The sequence below is a fragment of the Gigantopelta aegis genome, chromosome 1 (genome assembly GCF_016097555.1).
Source record: "Gigantopelta aegis isolate Gae_Host chromosome 1, Gae_host_genome, whole genome shotgun sequence".
Lineage (NCBI taxonomy): Eukaryota > Metazoa > Mollusca > Gastropoda > Neomphalida > Peltospiridae > Gigantopelta > Gigantopelta aegis.
The window spans coordinates 10,126,985-10,150,273 of record NC_054699.1 but is presented as its reverse complement, the minus strand read 5'-3'; the positions used below and the strand labels follow the sequence as shown (position 1 = coordinate 10,150,273).

At 37.5% G+C, this 23,289-nt stretch overlaps 1 protein-coding gene across 2 annotated transcripts in view; it reads left to right on the top strand.

Annotated features, from left to right (window-relative positions):
• Positions 1 to 23,289, top strand: part of LOC121370561 (proline-, glutamic acid- and leucine-rich protein 1-like) — a 56,934-nt gene that overhangs the window by 820 nt on the left and 32,825 nt on the right. Inside the window, exons 2-9 of one of the 2 annotated variants that reach the window (XM_041495879.1) lie at positions 6,246 to 6,307; positions 7,312 to 7,417; positions 8,525 to 8,674; positions 11,010 to 11,081; positions 12,322 to 12,375; positions 16,173 to 16,323; positions 18,968 to 19,091; positions 19,998 to 20,085. In XM_041495879.1, coding sequence (XP_041351813.1) covers positions 6,246 to 6,307; positions 7,312 to 7,417; positions 8,525 to 8,674; positions 11,010 to 11,081; positions 12,322 to 12,375; positions 16,173 to 16,323; positions 18,968 to 19,091; positions 19,998 to 20,085 — 807 coding nt within the window. Of the gene's footprint in view, positions 1 to 6,242; positions 6,308 to 7,311; positions 7,418 to 8,524; positions 8,675 to 11,009; positions 11,082 to 12,321; positions 12,376 to 16,172; positions 16,324 to 18,967; positions 19,092 to 19,997; positions 20,086 to 23,289 lie in introns of both variants that reach the window. The other variant, XM_041495872.1, reaches the window with a different exon arrangement.

The following is a 23,289-nucleotide window of genomic DNA, read 5'->3' as shown; positions in this document are numbered from 1 at the left end:
GTGGATACAGTGCACGACTACAGTCCCGATGGTCTGGCGTTCAAATCCAGGCCTAGCACTACGTAATTTTTGTAGTGTTTAATGCAATACTCTGTTCATATGACTAATTCAATACCCCAATAGTGGGGGAAATACGGAACTCTTTCCCACAATTTTGTTTTCTCTTAAACGTGCCATGACAACAATATATAATGTAGGTTTTTAGAGGTAAATGTAAACCCAAAACAATTATAAATTAAGCTGAAATGCTTTAATACACCAGACATTTTAATTAAAATGGCGCATGTGAAAACCCACGGGGGTGGGGGGGGGGGGGGTTTCATCGTACAGCAATACGTCACTTTAATGACGTCATTGTAGTACACATGGGTATAAATAAACATTGCCACGTTGCTTTGTCTTAATTAACAAGCTACTCTCGATTCACTAATTCCAAACCTATACATAGCTCACTTCTTTCATTTTTTGGAACAACCGTTCAAAAATGCACCAAATTTCCTTCATCCAAATTGCGCACTCATTCCCTTGGCATATTTTAGGCCATCATGCAAATTCCAAATTCCATAGCACCACCATATCCTCCACCTGTTACCGGCCCAACTGGGCGGCTGGCGCTCCCTTGCTCCTTCCTGCTACCTCCCCCACCTTTCTTGTCATGGACAGGGGAGCCGGCCGAGGACGGCACCCGTGCCCATGATAGGCGTGTCCTACAACAGCTTGCTCTGAATGTACATGTTAAACCATGTCCTGTTCTTGTTCCTGCTTGTAATATTTTGGGGGGTGTATGGTCTGGCGTTACAAGGGGGTGGGTGGGTGTCTAATTTTGACCAAAATAGCATTACGTAATATTTGAACGGCCCCTTAGGGTTAAAGTCTGAACCAAATTGTTAGCAACTATGGTAAGTTACTCTCCTGTCTTTAATTACAGTTAGATTTCCCCAAAATTTTGTCCAGACACAAAATGTGAAAAAAACATTACAGTGACACAGATTCCACATACAAGACTGTAACGATGTCATCGACATCGCTGAGATTGCATATACGGTAAAATGCATGCAGTTTTCTGCCGTCTACCATTTTCCTAGTTTATGGAATATTCTTCAAGAGGGGTGGATCGATATGACGTAATCTAACAACATCATGACATGCGCTAAGGTACTACCACTCATCATGACGTCATATTAATTACGTCACATACTCAGGAAGCTTCCACCCCTCTTGAAGAGTATTGCACGAAAAAGCAAAATGTCAGACGGTGAAAAATTGCATGTATTTTGCCCTATGCAATCTCAGCGAAGTTGATATTGGTGACATTGAACATTACAGTCTCCTACGTGGAATCTATGCCACTGTAATGGTTTTTTCAAGATTTATGTTTGGACAAAAAGTGGAGAAAATCTAATGGCAATTAAAGGTAGGAGAGTAATTTATCATTATTGTTAACAATTTGGTTCAGACTTTAGTTATATACAATATCTTTTTAAACATTTTGTACTATAAAAGCAACATAATGTTTATATTTTGTAATCCGGTAAAAGTACGTTTTGCCTTTGAAAAATTAGACATTTTGACTATTCTGTGTAAAATTTCCTCCACACGTTGCTTTTGTTCGTGCTTTTGGCAGAAATATAGCACAGAAGACACAATGAGGCATTACAGGACTAAAGGTTCATTTTGTTCCGTAGACGCTCGGTTCATTCCCTCAAAACACACCCTATGAGATATATAAGTATTAAAATGCAGTCTCACTTATTGATCCACTACGTGTCTGAGTGGTTACAGTGCTCGGGTACAGTCTAGATGGTCTGGAGTTCGAATCCAGACCCTAGCACTATGTCATTAGTAGTGTTTACGGTAATGCAATGTCCACTTGATATCACTAAAGTACTAATTAAAATTATACTCAGGTGATTTTCCAGTCTTACATATTTAGTTATAAAAATACCTGGAATAAAAACCATAAAAATGTGTCAGTATTATCATGACCTGTTATGGCATTCAAACATCCGGTACCAAAAATTACAATAAATGACCTATTATAGATAGAAATATGAGATGTATTAACAATTTTACTGCAAAACATAAGATTTTGATTCTGGGATGAGAAATTTGCTAATTCGTCTCAACATAGCCATTTTAGATGAGACTTGTGAACACATGTGATCAACTTGTGTGTTCCAGCTAAGATTTTGATCAACACAGAGTCCTAAATGTTTTTGGCAATGAGCAGGTGATATAGCGTTATTATTGGTACTTAGTGGCAATGAGCAGGTGCTATAGCGTTATTATTGGTACTTAGTGGCAATGAGCAGGTGCTATAGCGTTATTATTGGTACTTAGTGGCAATGAGCAGGTGCTATAGCGTTATTATTGACACTTAGTGGCAATGAGCAGGTGCTATAGCGTTATTATTGACACTTAGTGGCAATGAGCAGGTGCTATAGCGTTATTATTGACACTCGGTGGCAATGAGCAGGTGATATAGCGTTATTATTGACACTCGGTGGCAATGAGCAGGTGCTATAGCGTTATTATTGACACTCGGTGGCAATGAGCAGGTGATATAGCGTTATTATTGACACTCGGTGGCAATGAGCAGGTGATATAGCGTTATTATTGACACTCGGTGGCAATGAGCAGGTGATATAGCGTTATTATTGACACTCGGTGGCAATGAGCAGGTGATATAGCGTTATTATTGACACTCGGTGGCAATGAGCAGGTGATATAGCGTTATTATTGACACTCGGTGGCAATGAGCAGGTGATATAGCGTTATTATTGACACTCGGTGGCAATGAGCAGGTGATATAGCGTTATTATTGACACTCGGTGGCAATGAGCAGGTGATATAGCGTTATTATGACACTCGGTGGCAATGAGCAGGTGATATAGCGTTATTATTGACACTCGGTGGCAATGAGCAGGTGATATAGCGTTATTATTGACACTCGGTGGCAATGAGCAGGTGATATAGCGTTATTATTGACACTCGGTGGCAATGAGCAGGTGATATAGCGTTATTATTGACACTCGCAATGAGCAGGTGATATAGCGTTATTATTGACACTCGGTGGCAATGAGCAGGTGATATAGCGTTATTATTGACACTCGGTGGCAATGAGCAGGTGATATAGCGTTATTATTGACACTCGGTGGCAATGAGCAGGTGATATAGCATTATGGTGGCAATGAGCAGGTGATATAGCGTTATTATTGACACTCGGTGGCAATGAGCAGGTGATATAGCGTTATTATTGACACTCGGTGGCAATGAGCAGGTGATATAGCGTTATTATTGACACTCGGTGGCAATGAGCAGGTGATATAGCGTTATTATTGACACTCGGTGGCAATGAGCAGGTGATATAGCGTTATTATTGACACTCGGTGGCAATGAGCAGGTGATATAGCGTTATTATTGACACTCGGTGGCAATGAGCAGGTGATATAGCGTTATTATTGACACTCGGTGGCAATGAGCAGGTGATATAGCGTTATTATTGACACTCGGTGGCAATGAGCAGGTGATATAGCGTTATTATTGACACTCGGTGGCAATGAGCAGGTGATATAGCGTTATTATTGACACTCGGTGGCAATGAGCAGGTGATATAGCGTTATTATTGACACTCGGTGGCAATGAGCAGGTGATATAGCGTTATTATTGACACTCAGTGGCAATGAGCAGGTGATATAGCGTTATTATTGACACTCAGTGGCAATGAGCAGGTGATATAGCGTTATTGTTGACACTCAGTGGCAATGAGCAGGTGATATAGCGTTATTATTGACACTCGGTGGCAATGAGCAGGTGATATAGCGTTATTATTGACACTCGGTGGCAATGAGCAGGTGATATAGCGTTATTATTGACACTCAATGAGCAGGTGATATAGCGTTATTATTGACACTCGGTGGCAATGAGCAGGTGATATAGCGTTATTATTGACACTCAGTGGCAATGAGCAGGTGATATAGCGTTATTATTGACACTCGGTGGCAATGAGCAGGTGATATAGCGTTATTATTGACACTCGGTGGCAATGAGCAGGTGATATAGCGTTATTATTGACACTCGCAATGAGCAGGTGATATAGCGTTATTATTGACACTCGTGGCAATGAGCAGGTGATATAGCGTTATTATTGACACTCAGTGGCAATGAGCAGGTGATATAGCGTTATTATTGACACTCGGTGGCAATGAGCAGGTGATATAGCGTTATTATTGACACTCAGTGGCAATGAGCAGGTGATATAGCGTTATTATTGACACTCGGTGGCAATGAGCAGGTGATATAGCGTTATTATTGACACTCGCAATGAGCAGGTGATATAGCGTTATTATTGACACTCGGTGGCAATGAGCAGGTGATATAGCGTTATTATTGACACTCTGGCAATGAGCAGGTGATATAGCGTTATTATTGACACTCGGTGGCAATGAGCAGGTGATATAGCGTTATTATTGACACTCAATGAGCAGGTGATATAGCGTTATTATTGACACTCGGTGGCAATGAGGTGAGGTGATATAGCGTTATTATTGACACTCGCAATGAGCAGGTGATATAGCGTTATTATTGACACTCAGTGGCAATGAGCAGGTGATATAGCGTTATTATTGACACTCAGTGGCAATGAGCAGGTGATATAGCGTTATTATTGACACTCAGTGGCAATGAGCAGGTGATATAGCGTTATTGTTGACACTCAGTGGCAATGAGCAGGTGATATAGCGTTATTATTGACACTCAGTGGCAATGAGCAGGTGATATAGCGTTATTATTGACACTCAGTGGCAATGAGCAGGTGATATAGCGTTATTACACTCAGTGGCAATGAGCAGGTGATATAGCGTTATTGTTGACACTCAGTGGCAATGAGCAGGTGATATAGCGTTATTGTTGACACTCAGTGGCAATGAGCAGGTGATATAGCGTTATTATTGACACTCAGTGGCAATGAGCAGGTGATATAGCGTTATTATTGACACTCAGTGGCAATGAGCAGGTGATATAGCGTTATTATTGACACTCAGTGGCAATGAGCAGGTGATATAGCGTTATTATTGACACTCAGTGGCAATGAGCAGGTGATATAGCGTTATTATTGACACTCAGTGGCAATGAGCAGGTGATATAGCGTTATTATTGACACTCAGTGGCAATGAGCAGGTGATATAGCGTTATTATTGACACTCAGTGGCAATGAGCAGGTGATATAGCGTTATTATTGACACTCAGTGGCAATGAGCAGGTGCTATAGTGTTATTATTGATACTTAGTTGCAACTGAGGTGGGATGTAGCCCACTGATAAAGCACTCGCTTGATATGCAGTCCGTTTGGAATTGATCCTCATTAGGCTAGTTCTCGTTCCAGCCAGTGTACCACAACTGGTATATAAAAGGCCATGGGATGGTACATATATAAAAGATCCCTTGCTACTTATGAAAAAATGTAGAGGGTTTTCTCTCTTAAGACTATATGTCAAAATTACCAAATGTTTGACATCGAATTGCTGATGATTAATAAATCAATGTGCTCAATTGGTGTCGTTAAACAAAACAAAAAGTTTTCTTTGTTTTTTTTGTTGCAACTGAACAGTTTGGCCCAATTTATGCTCTGTACCAATTAAAATACATGTAGTTTTAGATGGGTCTATAGACATATTATTATTGATGCACCAAGATTTTACAGCATCTAAGTTTGTTTGTAATGTAATGCAGCCTCTATTACGGACAGATGTGTGTCATGTGGTGTCATCTGCATACATATCTATACTGACATTTGGGGTAGATCATTTATAAACCTTGATTTTATTTCAACTTATTTCCGTGCTTATATCCAATTGAGGTTCAAGCACGCTGTCCTGGACACACACACTCGGCTATCTGGGCTGTCTGTCCAGGACAGTGGGTTAGTTGTTAGTGGTTAGTGAGAGAGAAGAGGGTGTAGTGGTCTTACACCTACCAATTGAGTCATTAAAACTTGCTCTGGGTGGGAGACGGTACCCAGTACCTACCAGCCTTATGTCCAATGGCTTAACCATGACACCACCGAAGCCGGTATAAACCTTGATAAAAATTAGGTGAACTGACTTAGGGATATCTAACATTTTAAATCTTTGTAGAGAACCTGTTATGGAATACAAGCATTAATTTGATCGAAGTATACATACATGTATGTATTAAATTTGTAAGCAGTATAAACCTATTATGTTTTGTTCTTTTCTCTCTAGAAGATGTCTTCACTGGATGGTGTGGTTAAATCTATTCACAGTCATTTGGGCTCATCTAAAAGCAGGCAAGTTTAAAATACTGAAACAATTTTGTAATCCAACTTTAACAGGGGTGGGACATAGCCCAGTGGTATAGTGCTCGCTCGATGCGCAGTCGGTCGAGGATCGATCCCCGTCGGTGGGCCCATTGGGCTATTTCTCGTTCCAGCCAGTGCACCACGACTGGTATATCAAAGGCCGTGGTATGTACTACCCTGTCTGTGGGATGGTGCATATAAAAGAACCCTTGCTGCCAATCGAAAAAGAGGAGCCCATGAAGTGGCAACAAAGTGTTTCCTCTCTCCATATCTGTGTGGTCCTTAACCATATGTGTGATGCCATATAACCGTAAATAAAATGTGTTGAGTACATCTTTAAATAAAATATTTCCTTCATTCATTCATTGTATGTCTTCCTCTGTTTGCAACATCGTCTGGGTAACGTCATTTCACCTTCCATGACAACAGCAGTGACTCTAATTTGCGGCCACTGGTTTATGTGGATTCATGCAGCTGACATAGGCGTACCACATGTCTGATGCCATAACTGTAAATAAAATGTGTTGAGAGCATTGTTAAATAAAAATTACCCCTGCAGACACTTATAACTGGGGAAATGAAAATGATCATAAAATTCTTCACCGATGTAATATTATTGGATGATTTGACACTTAAATGTTATCACAATTAAAACAATTTACCTGGTCTCTCTGTTTTCTTTGCTAAATTTTGTAAGCATATGTCCTTGGCTGTACACATGTATGTAATTACAGTGACATTAACCCCTCTAAACTGGACGCCCTCAGGACCAAGTAAAATGTCCGGTTTTTAGAGGTATCTGGTTTAGAGATGTTACGTTTTGTACTGATTTGTGAAAAATTTCCTGTTTTGGGGGGATTCCGATTTACATAGGTGCAATTTTGAGACGTTTGACTGTATAAATAAAAATATGTTGAATGTGTCATTAAATTAAACATTCCTTTCTTCTTCTTTTTCTAATGTTTACATTTTTATTATTGTTTTTTTCTCAGAAAGTTGGGTCTTGGACTCCTGAAAGAATTTGTTGGCCAGTGTTCGACAGATCTGTTTCTCAGTCACGTTAACACATGGATTAATCTGCTACTGCAGACATTACAGGTAGGTACTACATGGAATAGTAGACCGAGTACTCTGACTGTGAGTCGAGAGCTAGATAGACAATTGGACGGTTATTAGCCCTCCGTGCAAATGGCTGTCTAGCTCTCTTACAGTCAGAGTAGTTGGGCTAATGGAATTGGTGCCTTGTGTGTTTGTGTGTGTGTGTATACTTTCCCAAAAATCAACTCCCTCTCTCTCCTCCCCTGGCCCACCAACTCACCCCATTGGTTCGTCAACATGACGCAATCTATGTACTGAACTTGCCCCTCCTACACCCATCCCCCCCAACCCACCAAAGTTACACAATGATCAGTCAACTCGCCTCAATGTCACTTGACAGTGTTTGTAAATTATAAATCTGTGACCATGAGTAAGTAACATATATGTCAATTTGTCAGGGCTAACTCTGGGTGAGCAATCAATTTTGCCAAATTATCTATTAAACTTAAAACATTGCCGAATCCTAGTTATTTTATTATTAAATATCAATTATTACATTAATTTATTTTGTCAAATTAGAATACATTTCGTCACTTGTTCTTAAAATTCACAGTTGGCGAATTTGGCAAGTTCATTGAAATCAGCTGATGTATATTACTGTTTTGCTTGCATTGTCTTACAGTCATAAAACATTTGATATGGTTGTTGTAAGTTATGTAATTTGTGTTTTGGGCCTACGATTTCACAATAAATAGAGGATATTTCATGTTTTTTTATCAAATATGATTTATATCTCATCGAGTGAAGTTGATATGATTGCAAACTTCACGAGATGAGATATAAATCATATTTGACAAAAAACATAAAATTTTCTATTTATTATATAACTTTTGGCAATTTACCTTTATTTTTAAAATGCCAGAAGCAAAATAGTTCCAGCTTTCTTACAGTGAAAATAACACTTTTTACAGTGACGATAACACATTTTAGAGTGAAATAGTGAAATTTTCATTCTAAAATGTGTTGTCATAACTGAGTGACTGATAACACTTTTATTTCACTGATATTTTAAGATATTTCACTAAATGTTATATAATAAAAAACAACAATTCTGGAATAAAGCTGTCATTAACTTATCATTATCACTTCTTTTTTATTTATTTACAGTCACATGATTCGGATGTCTGCCATCAGGCTGTGTGTTATGTTTTGTCAGATATTCTGGAAACATCGTCATGTTTTCCCGAACTGTCAAGAGATATCTCAAACTCCACTGTTCCACAGATCTTTCCACTGTTGCTGGAAGCGAATATGAATGTGAGTTTTCTAGAGGGAGATTGTATTTGATGACGATACCAGGGCAGGATGTAGCCCAGTGGTAAAGTGTTCGCTTGATGTGCAATCCATCTGGAATCGATCCCCGTTGATGAGCTCATTGGGCCATTTCTTGTTCCAGCCAGTACACTATGACAGGTATATCGAATGTCGTTGTGTATACTGTCCTGTCTGTGTGATGGTGCATATAAAAAATTCTTTGCTGCTAATGAAAAGATGTAGCAGGTTTCCTTTCTAAGACTATATGTCAAAATTACGAAATGTTTGACATCCAGTAGCCAATGATTAATAAATCAATGTGTTCTAGTGGTGTCGTTAAACATAACAAACTTTAACTTTGACTAAGACTCCAAGATTCTCAAGAAATAAGAGTGAGTTCAAAGGAGAACAAAGAAAAGAAAGGGGAAAGTGGGATTTAACCTTCTGATTACTGGATTCATTTCCACCAGTGGGGGAACAAATTTATGACTTTTTAACATATTTTCATTAATTTTTTTATAAATAAATAAAATAAAGTTTATAAATGGTCAGTATTGTTTTTGTGGGTTTTTCAAATTTTTATGATATTTTAGATTAATTAATGTTAATATGAATTGGGGAATGCACTGTATACAGTGTCGACTTGGTGACGTCGGGCGAGATATTTCGCCTGCAGTATTCAGAAGGTTATTAAAAAAGATACAGGGGTGGGATGTAGCTTAGTAGATAGATCACTCGCCTGAGATGTTTGGGCCAAAGGACCGAATCCCATCGTTAGACCTATTAACTAACTGATTATTTATCCCATCCCAACCAGTACCCTGAGACAGGTAATCAAAGGCTGTAGTTTATTGTGTCTTGTCTGTGGGATGAAAGAAAAAAGAAAAGAAGAAATGTTTTATTTAATGACGCACTCAACACATTTTATTTACGGTTATATGGCGTCAGACATATGGTTATGGACCACACAGACACCGAGAGAAGAAACCCGCTGTCGCAACTTCATGGGCTACTCTTTTCGATTAGCAGCAAGGTTTCTTTTATATGCACCATCCCATAGACAGGATAACAAATATCATGGCCTTTGATGTACCAGTCGTGGTTCACTGGCTGGAACGAGAAATAGCCCAATGGGCCCACCGACGGGGATCGATTCCTGACTGACCATGCATCGAGCAAGCACTTTACCACTGGGCTACGTCCCGCCCCTGTCTGTGGGATGATGTACATCAAAGATCTCTTACCGCTAATGGGGAAAGTGCTGTGGGGTTTTTTATGAGGAATATCAGGGTTTGTAGTGGTCTTTAAATTCATTGAAAGGCTTTGAATTTGAAAAAATAATTTTTAGGTCTTTGAAAGTCTTTGAACTGTAATAAAAGTCTTTTAAAAGTCTTAAATTCTAAAATTTTGTTCATTCTTTTATTTTATTTTTAATTTTTCTTAATCTACTTCAATACTCTGACCTTCTTTTTGCTGGCATAGCTATATCATAACACAATACTTTTACAGCTGCATGCACTTGAAATTTTTCAAGTACAAGGTTTAACCTGTCATGATGCATGTGAAAAAGTCCAGTTTCTTGCTATAAATAGCAACATAAACAAACTGATTTGGTATTTTTTATCACATTCTATTGTCTTTGACCACTGTGTAAAAGTCTTTGAAAATGGTAGGTAAAAGTCTTTTAAAGTCTTTGAATTTGCTTGGTTGTTAAGGCTATGAACCCTGAATATGTTTCAGAATTACCAAATGTTCGACATGCAAAGGCGAAATAAGGTATGAACTGATGTACTCGCCAGATGTGCAGGTTGATCTAGGATTGATCCTTATCGGTGGGCCAATTGGGTTATTTCTCGCTCCACCTAGTGCTTCAGGACTGATATTATTAAAAGGCCATGGTATGTACTATCCTGTCTGTGGGATGGTACATATAAACGATCTCTTGCTGCTAACTGTAAATAGTAGCTTATTGCGTGGTAGCAGCAGGTTTACTCTCTCATTATCTGTGTGGTCCGTAACTACAGTGAAACTCCTCTTAATCGGATATCCTCGGGTCCAAGTAAAATGTACAGTTTTAAGAGGTTTCCGATTTAGAGAGGTTCTTCTGTACAGATATTTAAAAAGGGATGATGAAAAACATCCAGTTTTGAGGGAATTCCTGTTTACAAAGGGTCCGTTTTTGAGAGGTTTCACTGTATGTGTTGACACCATATAGCAGTAGTTAAAATGAGTTGAGCGCGTCATTAAATAAAACAGCCCTTCCTTCCTTTGAACTGATGTATGAGAGGCATTGTTTATTTTTATAGTTATTTTTTATTATATTTTCTCTTTGTTACAGTGGAGAGAGGCAGCACTGTCTTGTATTGGTGTGTGTATTAAGAATTTCCCCGGGCCATGTGGCACATTCAAGGTGAGTTGGAGAATCCTGGTCAAAATATTCATAACAGGCCTCTGTAAATTGCGAGAGCGATAGTTTTGTTCGGTAATCGCTTGCATAAGTATAGCTTGCATTTAACCCATGTTTCGTTCGCACACTGAATTTATCACATTGTTTACATGTTTGTGATGGGTTATATAAAAACTGAATGAGTTAACCTGAATTTGTTTTTGCGTAACCTATAAATGGTTTATTAAAATTTTCAATTCTCGGAGACCTGCATAACAAAACAGATTAAAACTGATTTCATGATAAAGTTCCCTTATGCTAATTGATTGCAGATTGATTATCTGTAGGCTATACATGTTAAATAGCCACAGGTTATCCCCCACTGCAGATTATTTGACAATATATGTTTCAGGGCTAAAACTTAACTACGGCACCGACGGCAATTGCCGTTGTTGAGATATAAATTGCAGTAGGTCGGGACCATTGTGCCGTTGTTAAAGCTCCCCCATAATGGCAAAATTTTTACACCTGGTGTACATTATCTGCTAGTATATAATATTAGTACATTTAAAATAAGTCTACATACACCAAAATAACTTTCAGTCATGTTTATTTGCTGCATAAGTCTTCTTCAGTTGCCATGGTCAGCCTTTAAATTGCTATCGATGGGCCATTTGACAAATTCTTAAGTTCGAATCCTGTGTCTGCTGGAGCAAGTCTTTGTATTCAGGGGAAAACGATAGAGATGTTTCGCAAACTGAGTTGGCTTGAAACATTTTCACCATGTATTTCCTTCATTCTACTCGTAATATTAGTTGTAATCAATGTAAATAATATGTAGGGATTCATTTGAAACCCTATATGGCTGTTTGGTAGTCATGCAGATCTATATTCTTGAATAAACATCGTTTTCCAGATTTGAGCACTTTCATATACTTTGGGCAAATGTCACACACACACCCCACACACACACAGACACCAATATGTTTTTACAGAAATTAAAAACAGGCAAAATAATCATGGAGAAAGTCTTTTGAATAATAAAAAAACGAAAACAAACACACAACAAAAAAATTAAATATGTAATTTAAGGAAAATTATAAATTAAAGCAATATTGTATTTCATCTTTCACATAATCACGTTAGTTTTCTGTATGTGTAAATTAAAAAAACATGTTTTGAAGTATTAATCATGCAGTTCAGTCTTCGTGTGCTACATAGCTGGAATTATTATATTTTGCTTTATGATGGTGTTTGTTTTTAGAACAAGTTGGAATCGCTGATTTGGCAAGAATTGTCTGAGAACTCGACCACACAGGTAAGCACTAATTTATGAAACCTTCTAAGGTTGCTTTCACTTGTACACAGTATACATTTTGTTCTTGAAATCTTTTAATACGGCCTAAAAATAATATATGTGTGTTTCAGGTCTCATCCTTGAAAAAAATAGGGTAGGTAGGAATTAAAAAAAAAAAAATAATTTTTTGTTTTAATCAAATCAGACTGAGAAACCGTAATCCACCAGTGTCTTCCGAATTTAGTTGGTGCCCATTATTACGATTCAGATTTTCAGATAATCTTCATATTGAAACAGACAGATGGAAACATGTATCACAAAACTATCGAATATGTCCATTATGTAAAAATCAGAGATGAGTTTCATTATATATTTCAGTGTTCTCGCTGAGTGAAAATTAAAGGAGGGCGGCCAGGCGGCACCACACCCTTCAAATAAATTTAAAAAAATAAATAATAAAAAACCCACCAATAAACGAAAAGCAAAAAAAAAAAAAGGGGGGGGGGGGGGAGTAGTTTGGTTATCATATTGTTGTTGTTGGTAGACTGAGAAAAGACATACTCCTTATTTTGCCTACAAAAAAGTGCAAAGGGGTTTATAAAAAAACTCGTCTTTTAATTGAACCGAAGATGATATCGGTCTGACATTCACGGGCAGTTCCAGTTTTGCTGGACCGATCAAAGTTTTAATATTATTTTTAATAAAGATTTCAAGATATACGAAAAACAATAAAGATGTTTGTAAAGTGATCTCCTAATGTCAGATACATTTTTGTTATTCCCATCTTCATCAAATGAATCGATCGCTGTGATAAAATATTATCGCCAGCTGATTTTTGTAAAGGCGGTGTATATATTATTTGGCACTCAAGATAAATGATTTTAATGATAAACACTACCACTTCCGTTGTTTTTATAAGCGTTCATATCCCCTCAAAATGAAAAGTTTACAATATTTTATAAAGAACCGCTGAATAAACAGAATAACAGAAAGTAAAAATCATCAGTTTCAGCCAATTATATCTGCAACTGAGGACAAAATATCAAACGATAGTTAGTGGAAACAAAAGACAGAATGACCGTTCTGATCACGTGACAAATTTGGTGCCAAATAAGAGGGGTTTTTCAATCGGAGATTGCTGAATCCGTAAAAAATATAATGTTTTCATTGCTTACATAAAATATAACTTTTATTGTGTCTATCAAACATACAAATGGATACAGATATTGGACAAAATAGAGGCTGTTAAAAAAATACTGTTAAATTACGTTACGGTAACTGTCGTAAATGTTTCGTCAATTGCTTTTTCATACACAACGTGGCTTGTTTCCTTTGATGTCCAGTGTGCAGACTGATCGTTGTTTTTTGTGTGGAAAAAAGTGCATTTGGAAATAGCGGAGATAGGTGCTGGAAAATATAGAGGGGCACTCAAAAATAAAAGAGGGCAGGGAACGTGAAAGGAGGGTGGCAAAATGGAGCAGCGAGAACACTGTATTTACATATATGTTTTTTAAGAATGAAAGAAATCGCTATTTACGTGCTTTCTGTTAGTCAAACCGGCCTCGGTGGCGTCATGGTTAGGCCATCGGTCAACAGGCTGGTAAGTACTGGGTTCGGATCCCAGTCGAGGCATGGGATTTTTAATCCACATACCGACTCCAAACCCTGAGTGAGTGCTCCGCAAGGCTCAATGGGTAGGTGTAAACCACTTGCACCAACCAATGATCCATAACTGGTTCAACAAAGGCCATGGTTTGTGCTATCCTGCCTGTGGGAAGTGCAAATAAAAGATCTCTTGCTGCGAATCGGAAAGAGTAGCCCATGAAGTGGCGACAGCGGGTTTCCTCTCAAAATCTGTGTGGTCCTAAACCATATGTCTGACGCCGTATAACCGTAAATAAAATGTGTTGAGTGCATCGTCAAATAAAACACTTCTTTCTTTCTGTTAGTCAAAACCAAATATATATAAATTTTATAAATTATTTAACTCTAAAGAAGCTGATGTCCTTAGAAAACATTCTATGTTTTATAACATAGTTATGAATATTTTCAAACCCTCTGGTTGATTTTCTGTGTGTTTTTGTATTTATGTATGTTATATTGTACTTTCACCATCTTGTCACAAGGTATTAATTGTTTTATGTAAAAATATCCCTATATGCCTTAGACTACGGCCTGAGTGTAAATAAACTTCAGTTCAGTTCAGTTCAGCTGATTGCAAAAAATTGGGGATCATGATTTTTATTATTATTATTAATGTTTTATTTTTGAAAAAAAAAAATTTGCTTCAAATAATTTCAGGCCACTTTGAAACCAGTAACTTTTGCAACAAATAAACACAAAATACAATTTTTTATATTTTTTATTATCATTTCAACCAACAGCAGTAATTTTTCATCCAGGGCCGTACAGTGGCAAAAAACCAAACCCTTAGTAACATCCCTGACCTATGTAATTGATACTACACCTACAGCAATGGCTGTCAGTGCTGATGGTAAATTCGAGCCCAGAGTTATTATCAGGGAAGCTCTTCTGTTATTTGTGGGTGGGACGTAGCCCAGTGGTAAAGCGTTAGCTCGATGCGCGGTCGGTCTGGGATCGATCCCCATCCGTGGACCCATTGGGCTATATCTTGCTCCAGCCAGTGCACCATGACTGGTATATCAAAGGCTGTGGTATGTATTATCCTGTCTGTGGGATGGTGCATATAAAAGATCCCTTGCTGCTAATCGAAAAGAGTAGCCCATGAAGTGGCAACAGTGGGTTTCCTCTCTCAATATCTGTGTGGTCTATAACCATATGTCCGACGCCATGTAACCGTAAATAAAATGTGCTGAGTGTGTCATTAAATAAAACATTTCTTTCCTTCTCTCCTGTTATTCCAACTGGAGAGGCCTGTTGTATGTTTTAAAATATACCCATCTGTGGGCCCATGGAGGTATTTCACATTCCAGCTAGGGCACCACAACTGGCATTTCAAAGGCTGTGGTATATATTGTCCTGTCTGTGGGATGGTGTATATAAAAGATCCCTTGCTACTAATGGAAAAATGTAGCGGGTTTCCTTTCTAAGACTATATGTCAAAATTACCAAATGTTTGACATCCAGTAGCCGATGATTAATATATCAATGTGCTCTAGTGGTGTTGTTAAACAAAACAAACTTTAAACTTTTAAAATATATCTAATTGTGTCTAACATGGTTATTTCAACACTTTGTTGAGACACATAGAAAGATAGAGAATCGGAGTTCGATGACGGTAACTGTTATAATGGTTTCCTTGTTTCAGAGTCGTCATACTGAATTTTAGTTTTTAAATTTTAATTTTACCTATCTGTGATATTTGTTAAAAAAAAATTACAGTTCTTTACACTGTGTTTTAATTTAAGTGTTGAATTTTTATATTGATGTGGTTCATCACTTACTGTTTGCATTTCCCATAGTTCAGGGCAGGATATAGCCCAGTGGTAGAGCACTCGCTTGATGCGCGGTCGGTTTAGGATCAATCCCCGTCGGTGGACCCATTGGGCTATTTCTTGTTCCAGCCAGTGCTCCACAACTGATGTAACAAAGGCTGTGGTATGTACTATCCTGTCTGTGGGATGGTGCATATAAAAGATCCCTTGCTGCTAATCGAAAAGAGTAGTGGCGACAGCAGATTTCCTCTCTCAATATCTGTGTGATCCTTAACCATATGTCCGACGCCATATAACCATAAATAAAATGTGTTGAGTGCGTCGTTAAATAAAACATTTCCTTTCTTACCATAGTTTGTGCTCTGGTGTCGTTAAACATCATTCATTCATTCCTTGTTTCAGAGTGTCATCTCGTGTTTTGCCCTTCTACCGAGATGTGGTGGCGGAGGCAGCCAGGGAGTGAAATTCACAGAGAGTTGGACCGAACAGTGCAGCAAAGTGTTGTCCGGTCTCAACCAGGCACTAGACCTACTGTACGAAGGTTTAGAGACAGGTGAGGTTAATGTCTGATATGTAATGTTATCGGACAGGTGAGGTTAATATCAGATATGTGACGTTATTGTCAGACAGCAAAGTGTTGTCCGGTCTCAACCTGGCATTAGACCTACTGTACGAAGGCTTAGAGACAGGTGAGGTTAATGTCTGATATGTAATGTTATCGGACAGGTGAGGTTAATGTCTGATATGTGATGTTATCGGACAGGTGAGGTAAATGTCGGATAAGTAACATTATCAGACAGGTCAGGTTAATATCAGATATGTGATGTTATCAGACAGGTCAGGTCAATGTCAGATAAGTGACATTATCGGACAGGTGAGGTTAATGTCAGATGTGTGATGTTATCGGACTGGTGAGGTTAATATCAGATACGTGACGTTATTGTCAGACAGCAAAGTGTTGACTGGTCTGAATCAGGCACTAGACCTGCTGTACGAAGGTTTAGAGGTGAGGTTATTGTCAGATACTTGAGGATATTTTTAGACAGGTGGAGTTATTATCAGACATATGAGGTTATTGTCGGACAGCAAACTCTTGAGTGGCCTGAACCAAGCACTAGATGAGTGGTTTGAACCCTGCTATACAAATGTTTCGAGACAGGTGAGGTTAATATCAGACAGATGAGCTTATTATCATACAGATGAGGTTGTTATCAGACAGCAAACTCCTGAGTGGTCTGAGCCAGGCAATAGACTTGCTGTACAAGGGTTTAGAGACAGGTGAGGTTAATATCAGACGGGTGAGGTTATTATCAGACAGCAAACTCCTGTGTTGTTTGAACCAGACACTAGACCTACTGTAGAAAGGTTTAGATACAGGTGAGGTTAATACCAAACAGTCACAGTAATTATCAGACAAGTGAGGTTATTCTCAGACAGCAAACTCAATGGTCTGAACCAGACAGTGGACCTAATGTTCAAAGGTGAGGTTATTTTCAAATAGGTGAGGTTATTGTTGGATCGGTGAAATTATTGTCACTAGTGTCAGATAAATGAGGTTATTCTTGGAGGGTGAGGCTATCTTTGGACATGTGAGGCTATTGTCAAACAGATGAGGCTATTGTCAAACAGATGAGGTTATTGTCAAACAGATGAGGTTATTGTCAGGTGAAGCTATCATTGGACATGTGAGGCTATTGTCAAACAGATGAGGTTATTGTCAAACAGATGAGGTTATTGTCAAACAGATGAGGCTATTGTCAAACAGATGAGGTTATTGTCAAACAGATGAAGTTATTGTCAAACAGATGAGGTTATTGTCAGGTGAGGCTATCATTGGACATGTGAGGCTATTGTCAAACAGATGAGGTTATTGTCAAACAGATGAGGTTATTGTCAGGTGAGGCTATCATTGGACATGTGAGGCTATTGTCAAACAGATGAGGTTATTGTCAAACAGATGAGGTTATTGTCAGGTGAGGCTATCATTGGACATGTGAGGCTATTGTCAAACAGATGAGGTTATTGTCAAACAGATGAAGTTATTGTCAAACAGATGAGGTTATTGTCAGGTGAAGCTATCATTGGACATGTGAGGCTATTGTCAAACAGATGAGGTCATTGTCAAACAGATGAAGTTATTGTCAAACAGATGAGGTTATTGTCAGGTGAGGCTATCATTGGACATGTGAGGCTATTGTCAAACAGATGAGGTTATTGTCAGGTGAGGCTATCATTGGACATGTGAGGCTCTTGTCAAACAGATGAGGTTATTGTCAAACAGATGAGGTTATTGTCAGGTGAGGCTATCATTGGACATGTGAGGCTATTGTCAAACAGATGAGGTTATTGTCAAACAGATGAGGTTATTGTCAAACAGATGAGGTTATTGTCAGGTGAGGCTATCATTGGACATGTGAGGCTATTGTCAAACAGATGAGGTTATTGTCAAACAGATGAGGTTATTGTCAAACAGATGAGGTTATTGTCAGGTGAGGCTATCATTGGACATGTGAGGCTATTGTCAAACAGATGAGGTTATTGTCAAACAGATGAGGTTATTGTCAAACAGATGAGGTTATTGTCAAACAGATGAGGTTATTGTCAAACAGATGAGGTTATTGTCAAACAGATGAGGTTATTGTCAAACAGATGAGGTTATTGTCAGGTGAGGCTATCATTGGACATGTGAGGCTATTGTCAAACAGATGAGGTTATTGTCAAACAGATGAGGTTATTGTCAGAAAGGTGAAATTATTCTCGTGGTATTTTACTGTCTAAACTACAACCGATGATCGATGGTGATTTTCCAACCGATCCCCAGCACTAGTTAAAGACTTTAATCGTGTTTTGTTTCCTAGGGGCGGATGTAGTCCAGTGGTAAAGTGTTTGCTTGATGCACAGTGAGTCTAGGATTGATCTCCGTCGGTGAACCCATTGGGCTATTTTTCGTTCCAGCAAGTGCTCCACAACTGGTGTGACAATGGCTGTGGTATGTACTATCCTGTCTGTGGGATGGTGCATATAAAACATTCCGTGCTGCTAATCGAAAAGAGTAGCCCTTGAAGTGGCGACAGCGGGTTTTCTCTCTCCATATCTGTGTGGTCATTAACCATATGTCTGACACAATATAACCGTAAATAAAATGTGTTGAGTGCGTCGTTAAATAAAACATTTCTTTCTTTCTTTCTATGGTACAGGTTCTGAATATCACCCAGCTGACAGACTACCACAGATGTCCTGTCCTGATTCAGAACCCGCGAGAGGCAAATACTTGACGGGACATTTTCAAACACTTGCACTGTGCTTAGAGGCCCTCTTAAGGTGAAGTTAATTTTGTTATTGTCATGCTTCGATGGTGTCAGCTTAAATTGCGCCTAACTCAGTTGTAAGTTCTCACTTTTTAGCTTCGTTTCTCAGAACATTCTAGAGGTGTTTATATACATTAGGCTTATCGCCTGATTGCCGATACACTTCATTTCTTTGAATAAATATTGTTTTAAAAAAAATAAAGTTCTAGTCCTCAATCAGTGAAATTTCATTTAATTATAGTTTGTTTCAATGCATGTTAAACAAATTTTAAATATATTTTTTTACATTTTTAAAAATAATTATGTATTTTATTATTTTTAGCAGAACTAGATTAATCTAAAATTTTATATTTTAAGTTATTTTTTAAATAAAATAAGTGTTAAATATTGATTTTCACTAATATATATAAATTTTTTTTATCAAAATATTAAAATAAATGTCGATAGATTAGAGTGGAGGTGACATCAAGTCAGTTGATGGTGGAAAACCATTTTCCCCACAGATGTTTCCCCATAGAAAATGAATGGAACCTCAGACATAGAAATTGAATGGAGTAAACCTAACACCTCAGAGACATAGAAATTGAATGGAGTAAACCTAACACCTCAGAGACATAGAAATTGAATGGAGTAAACCTAACACCTCAGAGACATAGAAATTGAATGGAGTAAACCTAACACCTCAGAGATATAGAAATTGAATGGAGTAAACCTAACACCTCAGAGACATAGAAATTGAATGGAGTAAACCTAACACCTCAGAGACATAGAAATTGAATGGAGTAAACCTAACACCTCAAGAGACCTAGATTAAATCTTCGTGTTGTGGGTGTTTTTTAAACAAATACTACTAAGATTTTAGTTTGTGTGCTATGTTTTGAGTGTCTATTCTTGTGTTAATTTGGAATCCTCTTTACAGTGAGTCGTTCCCTACAGTGGTGAAGGTACCAGTGGAAAGTGTTCTACACATAGTGTGTCGGTGTTTGGCAGTCAATAAGAACGTGATGGTGAGTTAGATTGGTCGTAATTAATTGTAATTATCAATTTCAGGAGGGGCGGGGCGTAGCCCTGTGGTAAAGCACTCACTTGATGCGCAGTTGGTTTGGGATCGATCCCCGTCGATGGGGCTATTTCTCACTCCAGCCAGTGCACCACGACAGTATATCAAAGGCTGTGGTATGTGCTATCCTGTCTGTGGGATGGTGCATATGAAAGATCCCTTGCTGCTAATGGAAAAATGTTGCAGGCTTCCTCTCTAAGTTTGTATGTCAAAATTTACCAAATGTTTGATATGCAGTAGCCAATGATTAATATAAATGTTTGACATGCAGTAGCCAATGATTAATATAAATGTTTGACATGCAGTAGCCAATGATTAATATAAATGTTTGACATGCAGTAGCCAATGATTAATATAAATGTTTGACATGCAGTAGCCAATGATTAATATAAATGTTTGATATGTAGTAGCCAATGATTAATATAAATGTTTGATATGCAGTAGCCAATGATTAATATATCTGTGCTCTAGTGGTGTCGTGAAACAAAACAAGCTTTACATTGTACATTCAGATCCATCCAAATCTGAATTTTTTCATGTGCGTGCGACAAGCTTCCATTTCGTATCATGTTTATGTCCTGGGTGAAATAATTCTCACTTGTCTCGAGCTTTAGCGAGGGACAATAAAAATAATTCAAGATGGACGTAATCATTATACGAAATGGTTGCAAGTTTAATACTCTATTTATTACCCATAATCGATTTTAATTTATAGAACTGAACTTGTTTGATTAACGTTTTGATACGGTCGTAGTGCACCAATTGTATGATGTCGAAGTGTTACGTCCAGTTCACATTCTAGTGGGACGTAACACTTTGATATGAACCAATATGTTTTTTTAAAGTGACAGATCCTAGTTTTTAAACACTACAGCATATTTTTCACTGTTAGAGCCATTTATGATCACTGAAATCAAACATTACTTATATTTTATTGTTTAGATTATCCATTTCCATACATTCGAAGTGTTTCTGATCATTTTGTTGTTTCTAATACCACAAAATGCATTTTTCATATTTTTAAAAATTCATGTACGTCTGAGAAGTAATGGTTTTAGTCTTAGTCTATTTTTAAGGGTATATACATATATACAATATATATATATAAATATATATATATATATATATATATATATAAACCATTGCTGCTGCTACAGAGTGCTCCCCCTCCCCTCCCTGCTTTCTTCACCAGTGCTTTATTCTTATCTTTTTTTATTTATTAGATACCTTTAGTAACAATACACTTCAGGTGGTGCTAATAAGCAAACAGACTTACATATTTTTAACCTTGAGTAAAAAAAGATTTTAAAAATTATGTCAACAACCAATTGTAACTGATGATTGGCTTGTTTGACTAACCAGTCATCAAACATAAACATTCAACCAATTCCCACCACTAATATTCATAGAGCAACTGAAGACTATAAACCATACAAACTTCAGCATAACCAATCACCTCAAATAAGCACTGGCTCCTCTGCTACTTGTGACAAAACCAGGTGTAGACTTCACAACTTACTTAAAATGCAGTCGACTTTCAAAAGTCAACAGACCAAAATTGAATATCAAATTCGGACAGACATGAACTGTGATTTAAAAAATGTAGTATATCTAATCACTTGTAATTTATGTAAAAAAACCCAGTATGTAGGAAGTTCATTATGCCATGGCCTTGTTTGTGCTTCGGATTAACCCGTAGAAATTGAATTTATAATAAAATTATTAACTTTGAGATATACTGTTTAAATCTATTTTACTGGATACTTTGTATTCCCAACAACAAGTAAAAAGTGTTATTCCTGCTTTTGCTTCCACCTGAGTATCGCAAATCGTATTACAAAATATTTATGCTAAATATAGAGCTGCAAGATTCACTCACACATTTGGTGCACCAAATACAGGCTATCCACGATAAGTATTCATTATTCAGAGCCAAAGAACACAATTTATTATATAACATTTTGTGAAATATCTTAAAATATCAGTGAAATAAAAAGGTTATCAGTCACTCAGTGGCGATAGCACAATTTAGGGTGAAAATTTCACTCTAAAATGTGTTATTGTCACTGTAGAAAGTGTTATCTTCACTGTACCGGTAAGAAAGCCGGAACTATTTTGCTGCTGGCATTTTAAAAATAAAGGTAAATTGTCAAAAGTTATATAGAAAATTTCATGTTTTTTGTTAAATATGATTTATATCTCATCTCGTGAAGTTTGCAATCATATCACACTCGTCACGCAAGCATGACTCATGAGATTATTATTATTAATAATAATACTATTATTATTATTATTAATTATATAAATTTAGAAAGACCAGTTTGCAAGTATTTTAAGCAGTCTACTGTCCATTAACCAACATACTCACGATGGCCAAATTATGCCAGTCATGCGATTTTTGTTTTCGATAACGAAAACTGGTACATCCTCTGTATAATGTAATTATAATTATTATTAACAACATAAGAAATAAAGTGACATGCGAGTAAATATACACAGCAGATATTAGTAATAATAATATATTAAACTGGTCATGATTGCTGTGTATTAAACGCTGGCAATATGGGTTATTAATTAACAACATGATATTAATAATAATAATATGTTAAACTGGTCATGATTGCTGTGTATTAAACGCTGGCAATATGGGTTATTAATTAACAACATGATATTAATAATAATAATATGTTAAACTGGTCATGATTGCTGTGTATTAAACGCTGGCAATATGGGTTATTAATTAACAACATGATATTAATAATAATAATATGTTAAACTGGTCATGATTGCTGTATATTAAACGCTGGCAATATGGGTTATTAATTAACAACATGACCTCAACATGTATAAAAGGGTTGGGACATACAGTTACAGGTAGCCCAGTGATAAAGGGTTGGGACATACAGGTACAGGTAGCCCAGTGATAAAGGGTTGGGACATACAGGTACAGGTAGCCCAGTGATAAAGGGTTGGGACATCAGGTACACGTAGCCCAGTGATAACGGGTTGGGAGATACAGGTACACGTAGCCCAGTGATAAAGGGTTGGGACATACAGGTACAGGTAGCCCAGTGATAAAGGGTTGGGACATACAGGTACACGTAGCCCAGTGATAAAGGGTTGGGACATACAGGTACACGTAGCCCAGTGA